The sequence below is a fragment of the Daucus carota genome, chromosome 6 (assembly GCF_001625215.2).
Source record: "Daucus carota subsp. sativus chromosome 6, DH1 v3.0, whole genome shotgun sequence".
Lineage (NCBI taxonomy): Eukaryota > Viridiplantae > Streptophyta > Magnoliopsida > Apiales > Apiaceae > Daucus > Daucus carota.
The window spans coordinates 23,592,671-23,603,886 of record NC_030386.2 but is presented as its reverse complement, the minus strand read 5'-3'; the positions used below and the strand labels follow the sequence as shown (position 1 = coordinate 23,603,886).

Below are 11,216 nucleotides of genomic sequence, written 5' to 3'. Positions count from 1 at the left end.
CCTTAATTATATTATTAATCCAGTTCCCAGAATTGATCTGCTAAGCCCGATTTATTTTTGTATGGAGCCAACGACACACTTGATAATAATAATATTTAATGTGATTGTTTGGTAAAATTTATTATTGAAATACAGACTTGTTTTGAGAGAAAAATATACTGTAATTATATTTTTTTGAAAGAAATCTTTATTTCTTATTAAATGACAAATATAAAACACCTATTTAACATTTATATCTAAGAAGTTTATAAAAAATAAACTCTTAAATCTAAAAAGAAATCTGTCAAGTTTTGCATATATAAATCTAACAAGCTATCGGACATGTTAACTTGAGTTGTAAACTGTAGCAAGAAACACCTATATATACACACATCTTAAAAAGCAAGAAAAAAAAATAGATACCCAAAGGCAGAAGAAGAAGACTCCTCTGAGGTGGTGGGGACTTCAACTTTTCCACTTTAAAGACAGAACCACCACCACCAAACCACCCTAAACCACCACCACCCTGGCTCCCAAAATGACCACCCCCACCACCACCGCCACCACGGCCCACCGTCCCCCACACCCCCCCGCCCACCACCACTACTACCCTTCCAACCACTCCTCCTCCTCCGCCTCATTCAAAGGCTGCTGCTGCTGCCTCTTCCTCCTCTTCTCCTTCATAGCTCTCCTCATCATCGCCCTCCTCCTCATCATCCTCCTCGCCGTCAAACCGAAGAAGCCCTCCTTCGATCTTCAGTCCGTCACCGTCCAGTACGTCGGAATCACGCCCTCCCCCGTCGCCACCCCCGCCGTCACCACCGCCTCCGTCTCCCTCAACATCCGCCTCTTATTCACCGCGGAGAACGACAACAAGGTGGGCATCAAGTACGGAGAGTCGAGATTTAGTGTTATGTATCGGGGCATTCCGCTGGGGAGAGGGAATGTGCCGTCGTTTTATCAGCCGGCTCATAGCGTCCGACAAGTCGCCGTGAATATCGGGGTTGATCGAGTTAATTTGCTGCAAGCTGATGCTGCTAATTTGTTGAGAGATGCTAGTTTGAATGATCGGGTCGAGTTTCGGATCTTCGGTGATGTGGGTGCGAAGATCCGGATTCTTGGTATTACTTCTCCTGGTGTGCAGGTTAGCATCACCCTCTCCCCCTGTGTTTTTTTTTACTTTTACTTTCTTACATTACATGTACAGATGCTGTTTTGCTGTTTATGTTAGGACAGTAAATAAGTTATGCGGCGTAAGTTAGTGGTGCATGTTAGCGTTAAAGTGAGTGTACTTATGACGTGGAATATGAGTATAAATGGAAGTGTGTATGTGTGGCTGTGTGCATATATGTCAAAGTGAGTGGGACCTAGCATGAATTCGATTATTTTCTCTGTGTTTGCTTCTGATGGTGTGCTAGTTTGGGTCACAGAGAGATTAAATTTTGGGAGGTAGTGAAATTGTGTGTGCTAGTCAGTACTCGGTGAGCTCTGTGCTTTGCATTCTGCAAGCGAATGCTAAGCCTGATAATGCGCGCTGCAGTAAATTCAGTCATTCCACACTTGTTTCGTTTGTTGGTATGGTAGGGTGTTTAAATGGTCAATTTGTGTGGTGCCATAATAATTTGTGCAGTATGCTACTGATCCGGTCATGTGATACATGCTGGCTTGTAAAATCTGAGGACGGAGACGGAAACTAGTCTTAGTCGGGTTTAAAAAATTCAAATTTGTTTATTAGAGTATCTGAAAATAGGCACAATTTTAGAGACATGCATAATAGAAGGGAGAAATGTTGCAGATACATTTTTTGGAAAATTTGGTTGTCCATTTATAAGACACATATAGTGATTATTAATGTGCTTAGTTCTTTTGCAATGTAATCTAGATAGGCTTAAATTAATTCTGATATCTGTAAAATATACCGAATTGTATATGGTTCACTGTTGTGTATAACTTTTAATTGTGCATGGACCAAGTCAGATGAGAGTAGATAGAGATAGAAAAACTCGTTGTGGGATAAAAAAAAAATAAAACTTTAGTTTAATAAATTGCTAATACTATGATAAATATGTACACAAGTGTACCACTGTAGTAGGGTCAACTAACTATTGACCCTCTTGTAATAACCTATGCCCCCTGTTTACTCCGAGGCAAGTAAATTTTATAGGGCTAATTTGTTAAATGTATAAAGAAAACTTGTGTATTACATAATAAACTAATATCAGTCCATTACAACTTCTACCTGCGGTATGGTTGTCAAAGTTATAAACCTTCTGAATATAGTGATATGTAAGCATTGAACTATTGAAGGCTTAAACCGAGGAAATGAACAAAACAAACACCATATATGTAAAGTCTGATATCTTTGTAAAATACATACAAACTATATATGACATTCTGCAATGTTAATCTTTGCTTTTGAGGAAAATTAGATATCTGCTATAGTGCCAAAACTGTAGAGATATAGACTTTTGGGAGAATATAAACTTAGCAGAGTAATAAACAATGAGAGCATAATTAGAGGAAGTGCAGTAGTTGTATACCCATACTTAAGTTCATGGGAATGTTTTCTTTGCCTTTACGTTCCAATCAAGACGGACCCACAAGGTTATTGCCAACCCTACACTAATTATCTTTGTACCCTGTCTTTGGATTCTGCACCCAGCACATGGCTTGCATTCGTTGTGTTGCAATGCTGAAGGGGATATTTGCAGTTTCCAACTTACTTTGTGTTAATACAAATTGTGTCGGTAAAAATAAATAAAATAAATTGCACTTTGTCTCTTTCATCTTGTTAGAAGTGGTTAGTTTGACAATGTCAACTGTCCTAAAACCGTAAGTTATGAGGATGGGGTCTTTAATCGATCTTATTCCAAATTTAACACTCCCTCTGGCTCATACTAGTGAAACATACTAGTGAAACATTCAGTAATTTCAACTTGAGCATATTTATCTTAGAGCCACGGATAACCCCTGTTGTTGGGTGTAAAGTACTGGAAGCAGATTCTTTTGAGATTTACTTACTTTACAAACAGGATGACTGAAGTATAATCAACAAGCAGTGAAAGCCTAAACAATGGTGGTTTGTCAATGAAAATGTGCTGAATCTTAGCAACCTACTAATCTAGCTTAAATCAAGTCCTATTGCTTATTTGAAAAGTCCAGTTACATCATCACCTACATTAGTTAATCATTATTAAAAGTGAAAAACAAGAGGTGGGTTCTTGTTCGGCAAGTTTGCACCCAAAGTACAAAATACTGTAAAGAAATAAAGAGCTGTAAATTGTTTCAAGGGTCCATTTTCATTACAGGGACAGTTATATTATTTTATGCTGCTGCGATAGCTAACTCCTCCTAGTTACTTAGTGACCTTTCACAACTGCCCACCGGTTACTAAAAGCTTACTTTAGTTATTGTAAAGTAGGTTGCATTTCTCCTACATCTTAATCGGCTCCTTGCTCCAGAAATTATAATGATTACTTATATATTCTATAGAACAATTTACCAAAGCATAATACTGTTATCACCCATACATCAACTTAGACTAGAACCTTTGACTTCTTATCTTCAACAAGACTTTGTTTCTTTTTCCATGCTCTCGACTCTTGAGAGTGTCAACATTTGTTTTGAAAACAATGTAAAGTCACTCTAAAGTGTCAATTCTTAGATCGTAGTCATAGATCAGATTCATATTATCATACTTTTAGTACATAAACTCTTTTCTCACTATATAATTTCGTTTTTCCTATGCAGGTATCTGTAGATTGCGTAATAGTGATCAGCCCAAGGAAGCAAGCTCTTACCTACAAGCAGTGTGGAGTTGATGGCTTGAGCGTTTGACCTCCATTTTCTCTCCCTCTCTCTCAGAAATTACTGCTGAGAGAAGGGAGGAGAGAATAACTTGGCCACCATCATAGATGGATTTACTAGATAACCAACAAAAAATAGTTGAGTATCTAATTATTCTTAGGTCAATTATAAATAGTAAAGCGGGTCTTTTCTTTCTTTAATCTTTTTGTTAATCATACTTATCAAAGAAAAAGAAACCAAAATTCTACTAATCTTGAGATGTAAAGTTTGGATGTATTGACAGCCAGCCAGTCCCATTAGGCTACTGATGCTTTTTCCCTCTTTCTTTATTATCTATTTCGACTTCTCTCCATCAAAGAAAGAAAGAAAAGAGAAAGAGATTCTTATCAACTGTCCCTATCTTTACTTCATGTTTAAGCATCGTCTCAATTGTATCTACTACTCAGCTTAGTGTTTAGTCTGTAATAAAGGTAGACTGGTTAGTAGCCTCCTCTGAGTCCTCTCTTTTAAATAGGCAACTAGTTTTACTCATTTCATGTGTAACATCCACTATTGTGAAGATCCTGATTAAAAATTTCTGAATTATTAAAAAAAGAAATTGGTAAATTTTAATAAATTCTAATCGATTGGTCAATTGATACTTGACGAGTCTGATGCTGATACGTTGCTGAGGATTCGAGATATTCTTAATTATGATAACATCGACTTTCTCTGAATCACATCAAATGCAGAGAGCTTCTTTACTACACATGAACAATACCCAAGTGATAAAGATTCTACCTCAAACAATCTCAGTCCCTCGTACAATCTCAGGACTGAGATTGTTTTTCTTCCCAAATTATCACTTCACTCCTCCGTCCTTAATTATTAACCGAGACTTTATTATATTTCAATTAAACTACACTTTCTTATTCCTGAAGAACCAAATACTCAACAATATCGTAGCAATAGTACACATCCTCTCCTGGCTCTCCATACTCAATCTGTCCAACAGCCAGACAGATGCATCCTCCACCTCCAACATGTCGTAGGATAATCTCATTTTCTGCCAAAATTATGAGGCAAACTCACAATCAAAGAAAACGTGTAATAGATGCTCCACATCATTGTCACACACAGGGCAACGTAAAGGAATTGCATTATTCTTCGCTAAAAAACGACACGTATAGGCAGGGACGGAGCCACACCGGGGGTACTTGCCCCCGGTAGCTCGTGAATGGTTTAATACTTCTATTATATAAAATTTTGCCTTTAAATAGCGATTTTTTTTTTTTGTGTGTGTGCTTTTTGCCCCCACTTAACTAAATTCCTAGATCCGTCCCTGCGTACAGGATATTGTTTCTGCAGAATCCCCAGAGGAAAAACTTCACTTTGGGAGGAATATTTAAATGCCACAGTTTCCGCGCCATCCTGTAGATTGAACATTATGATTCGACTGTATATCCTCTCATGCCATTTATGATATCCAGACTTCACAGAATAGAATCCTTCCTTAGTGTGAAGTGTGAACCCATGCAACTCTATCATGAACTTCATGCTGAGGAATTCTAACATTCAGAATAGCTTGCACATCTATCTGTCTCCTCAAACGTCTCCCTAATCTTGCTCACGTCCCACTTCTTTGTATTCAACTCCAAAAAACAGGCAACCTTGGTACTTGAGTTCATGTTATACGCTCCTTGTTTCACCATAAAATTCTGCTTACCATTTAACCATGGATCTGTAAACACATTTATCTGTCTTCCATCTCCCACCACCCAACCAAAATCTTTTTTGAACCCTTCTTTTGCAGCCCATAAACTTGACTAGATAAAACTCGATCCACCCATCCGCTGAGAATTTAATAAATCATCTGATGGATAATGGCCATGTTTGAAAGTTAGCGGTTTGATGAAAAATTAGAGGTTTGTAGTGATTTAGAGGTTTGACCATTCAATCCGCTAATGATAGTGTTTGATAGATAGCGGATTGAAATAGAGGTTTAGGCTCAAAAAACTAATTTTCAAAAAGCTAGTTTGAGTAGCTTTTTGGGTTAGAGGCTCGGGTATGTGTCATAAAAAAACTAATGAAACAGCTATCTACCAAACAGTTTTACAAGAAACCGCTAATTCATTCCGCTAGTCAAAACATTTATTTCAATCAGCTAGTCAAATCATCTAATTCAATCCCCTAACAGCTAACAACTAATTCCCAAATAGGACCAATATCTTGCTACAACAGAGTTTGGATTTTTCAGAAAATTCCCTCCAACTAATGGCCATAACATATGATATTTTATTAATATATTTTTTCCTCTCCAATTACAAATCATAATAACATATGTTCAATGATCTCTTATTGGTGCGATAATCAAAAATATTATTATCCTCTAAATAGTCTCGTTAGAAATAAACGTATTCTTTTTAACAAATATTTTGTCGACAATCCAACTATAAGGATATCCTGCATTAAAAAATTAAAAAAAAAATGTATTTTGCATTAAGTTTGTTAGGGACTACGAAAAGTACTAGTGACTCGAGACTCGTTTTGAATCAACATAACATATATATTTTTTTTATGGATGATCTAACTGAAAAATGTTAAGATTTATTCTAGTGAGGCGCAAAATAAATTATTAAAATTTCAATATATTTTTTATGATATTGTAATAATCAAAACTCTAAATAGTTCTGCTCATTTTAATTAGTCTCCTCATCAATGTATATAACTAATTACAAAAAAATGTTTTTCCATGACGTAAACGTACAAATTTTTAAGGTTATTTATTTTTCAGTGATTGAACTTTGCACCCCTTATGTTTAGGCGTTTTTTCGATTTGGTCTCAAACAATCTTTTTTGACAGTATGCACCCTAAAGTTTGAAAATCGCTTCGCTTTGCACCTTTTTGACCACTCTCCGTTTAATTGACCATTAAAATTAACAAATGTAGGGTTTACAATTTGCACCCCCACAAATTTATTTTTTTTTCATGAGTATTTTGAAATATTTTTTTGATGAATGGAAGCCGTCACCCTTTGAAGCTAATAACGCAGCTGTAATTGCTTAAACCTCGAAGCAAACCACTAGACTACCTAAAGAATTCCTATTATTTTTTGTTAAATCACTTGAGAACAATTAGCGGACGTCGACAATTCAATGGAGAGCTTGATTCTCGTTCAGTTTCTCTTAAAGTGTCTCAAATCATCAACTCTGATCAAGAACTAAATGGCTATTCTCTAGTCTCTTTAATCCGAGCATGTACCCAATGGGGTTGCTATTCTTATGGCCAACAGCTTCATTCCTATGTTTTGTAATCTGGGTATTTGTCCAATGACTATGTATCCAACCATCCACTGCCCTCATCAATTTCTATGTTGAAATGAATGAAAAGGATACTATTTCTTGGAATTCTGTTATAGCAGCTTGTGCTAGAAATCAAAGACTTGAACAAGCTTCTAGCTTTATGAAGCAAATACCTGAGTCGGATACCATTGAGCTAATTAATGGCATTGCACAGTTTGGGAACATAGAAGCTGCCATTGCTATCTTAGCAACTATGCCGCAGCCAAACTCATTTTCTTAGAATTCTGTTATTAACAGGGTATGTCAATAGGAATCATGCACGAGAAAGGGGTGTCTTCAAAATACTCATGAAAAAAAATTAAAATTGTGGGGTGCAAAGTGTAAACTCCACATCCGTTAACTTTAACGGTCAATTAAACGGAGAGTGGTCAAAGGGATGCAAAGCGAAGCGCTTTTCGAATTTTAGGGTGCATACTATCAAAAAAAATTATTTGAAACCAAATCAAAAAAACACCTAACCATAAGGGGTGCAAACTGCAAAGTGTCAATCACTCTTTATTTTTTATATACATAAAAATAGATTTATCTTATGACATCAATTTATAATCTTAATGATAGAAAATATAAAAAGAAAAAGGCATAATAGAAAAGAGGTTGTATAGTCATTAGTCCGATCTCTCTCCCCTCCCTTGGCTAACTAAAATTTCACCCTCCCTCGCTAAAACTTTGTTCCCCTTGCTCTTTTACATGATACACACATCTATTTTGCTATTTTGCTTGTCTTTTTCCTCCAACGTTTACTCTCATACTAAACAAAACTCATTTCCTCGTACACGACATCAAATTATTTGGCCGAGTTAGAGTGCCCCACATTTATTTACCACCGAACGATGGTACAACTGTATGAAGTACCTAAAAATGTATATTTTACCTTTTCATGTATTTTTAAATTAAGAGGTATTATGGTTTTATCAAACTAATCTGATAATAAGACTATTTGAATAACACTATTTGAATAACACTAGGGTGATCAGACATGTAGTATTAGAATTGGGGGCAATATCGGTATGGATTTACATATATAAAAACCGCGATTAAAAGTCGATATACACCTATCATAATAACCAATTATTAAGTATATCTAGTAGTTGTTCATCTCGGTAAATATATAGCATCCAAATAGTTTACTGGAATCTACATCTATTCGACATTAATATTCGATTTTCTAGATAATGTAAGAATTACAAATTATCAATTAAAATTTGGTCAATTTGACCAGAAGAAATCAAACAAAACAAAAGAATTGGGACAGAGAGAGTACGTTCGTATTAGTCCTCACTGCACCCTATCACTTTGCCCCTTGATCAAACCAAGTTAATGAGTTCTATTTGTAATTACTGTAAAAATTCCACTCTGTAGGTATTGCAATTAAATATCAGGTATAATTATCTGCTGCACAACTTGACTCTTTTATTCTCTACAAGCTTACTTTTTACTCGATCTTTTAGCCTTCTTTATCTGGTTGATTTGTTGAACAACAATGTCTAAAAGTATATCCTAGGCTAATAGCTCAATCTCCAAACCTCTGAACCTCTCATGCTGAACGACAACCATGTTTCGTAAAAAGTTACCAAATTCCGCTATTATAACTCATCTCAAACCGCAGTTCCTCATCTGATTAAACTAGAATCTGCTCAAGATTCTATCTCAAACATATTCTTAATCATAATAACATCGACATCATCTGAATCACATAAAATGCATTATGCAGAGCTTCTTTACTACACATGAATAATACCAAGTAACTGAACATGTAAATATAAACTGATTCGTGAATCTCATCAAAGGATATCAGTGCATCACTTGACTCTCTATTCTCCGGATACATACTAGCTAATTATCAAATAAATGTTTAGTATATCATCAGATCCATTCTACTTATAAACTCATATGTGTTAATAAGAAACCCGGGCGGGCATCATGACAAGTTTCCCTAAATATACACAGGAAACTAACTTGATCAGTTTAGTTAGGTATAAAATAAAAAATTCACACGCTTGGTAACTTTAAAAAGTTTTAAAGATTTTTATATACTGCAAAAATTTTATATAATTATATTCATAATAGAAGCAACAATAATAATTCTAGGTAAATAAAACATTCATCTCTTTGTAACTATTAACCAATAAAATTATGACAATAATCATCCTCATTCGAAATTTTTTAGGATTTAACACTACTACGGGCTTAAAAACACACATACAAATAAGCGGAATATTCATTACAAGCATACATATGCAACTTCACGTTCAAAATCAGGCAAATACAAAGAAGTTTTCAAATTAACAAGCAAAGAACACAATCCATTACACAGGCTTAGTGACATTGTAGAGATCAACAATAGACCTAAACTTCTTAGCCTTTTTCTTAGGACCATCTGCTTCTTTAACGTATTCAGCATCGTTGTGGCACAGATTAGACTTACCAGAAGTTGAGCATGATATAATAATATCTTTCTTCAAAGAACGGAGCTGAACCAATTTCAATGCTGCCTCAATTTCTTCATCATTATGTAGATCATTTAATTTTTTTGTGATCTTCCTTTTCATCTTGGCTGTAAATAATCAAATACGAATATGATCCCACCGTTTTATGAAGCAGCTTCCCCTTTACCCGGAAACAAGTAGCAATAAAATTGATAATGGTTAGAAATTTATTGCAAACAAAAAACATAAATTGCAGCATATAAAAACTCGACGAGGTCTTCGATTATGAACTATTGGGTGGAGATCGATATACAAGTTGTACAGTTTATGCATATCTATACAGTATTCGATGTAGAATAAATAATTAATGTTTATCATTCACTTACCAGAAAAGTTCACGATGAAATTCTAGTAGCCCGGTTATCAGCTCGGAAGAAATTTTAATAATCCGAGTTGATGAATAGCTGTATGTGCAAGAGAAAGACTCAATCGCCCAATTAGAATTATTTGGGGACGGACACTCAGCAACTAGAGTTGAGGAACAATTGTATGTGCAAAAGAAAACCTAAGCTGGATGCTTTAATTTATTATATTTCTCGATGAGAATATTTAGTGACGAAATGCACATCATCTATATCTATATTCGCTTTACGATGACTCCACGACCACACTCTAAATTCTAGCCGCTAACTAATAAAATATTGCAAATTTTTCTTGTGAAAGCAAATGGCATCGTCAGTTTATTTTTTTGACATAGTTTTTTATTAAGACAAGTTAAAAAATTGCTAGATTGACATTTTTTTCCGTAACACTAAACTACAATGAATTCCATAGTAAGTTTATGATTTAGAAAAATTGGTTTGATTAAAAATATATTTTATTATTGAAACATTATCGTTTTGCTCGTGTAAGCAACGACATATGTGATCTAGACTTGGCAATTCGGTACACGACACGAAAAGTTTGGTTTAGTTTTCGATATTCGGTACACGAACATGAAAGTACAAGCACACGAAAAATGCTCGTTACATTTGGTGTCAGGATCGGTTTTTAATACACGTACACGAACGACATGAAAGTACACGAACTAAAGAAATAAATATAAATTAAAAAATATTATACTTATTTATTATATATTCTTTAATTAATTTCATTTATGTTATTTTATGAATTTATTGTATGTCTAATCTATTGTTTGTTATTAAAAAAATGTAAAAATAATAGATTTATTGTGAAATTCGTGTACTTTTGTGTACAAATGTGTATTTCGTGTACATTTCATTTCGGATCGTTCGTGGTAAACGGAAGGTGCGCTAAACTTTTCGTGTATTTAACGTGTACAATTCGTGTTGGCACGAAATAATTCGGTTCGTGTACGTATTCTATAACTGGTACACAAAATCGAAACAGTTCGGTTCGGTTTTAGGATGCTTGTCACGAAAACACGAAAATACACGACACGAACTGTTTGCCACGGACAAAACTGAGATTGTTTTTCTTCTTAAATTATCACTTCACTCCTCCGTCCTTAATTATTAATCAAAACTTTATTATATTTCACTCACATAAACTACACTTTCTTATTCCTGAAGAACCAAATACTCAACAATATCGTAGCAATAGTACACATCCTCTCCTGGCTCTCCATGCTCAATCTGTCCA

The 11,216-nt window shown here is 35.0% G+C and overlaps 1 protein-coding gene across 1 annotated transcript; it reads left to right on the top strand.

Moving 5' to 3' along the window:
- Window positions 1–387: 387 nt before the first annotated feature.
- On the top strand, window positions 388–4,109 carry LOC108224953 (NDR1/HIN1-like protein 2). Its single transcript, XM_017399722.2, has 2 exons — window positions 388–1,123; window positions 3,730–4,109. The coding sequence occupies exons 1-2, from the start codon at window positions 518–520 to the stop codon at window positions 3,814–3,816; spliced, it is 693 nt and encodes a 230-aa protein (XP_017255211.1). The 5' UTR covers window positions 388–517; the 3' UTR covers window positions 3,817–4,109.
- Window positions 4,110–11,216: the final 7,107 nt, after the last annotated feature.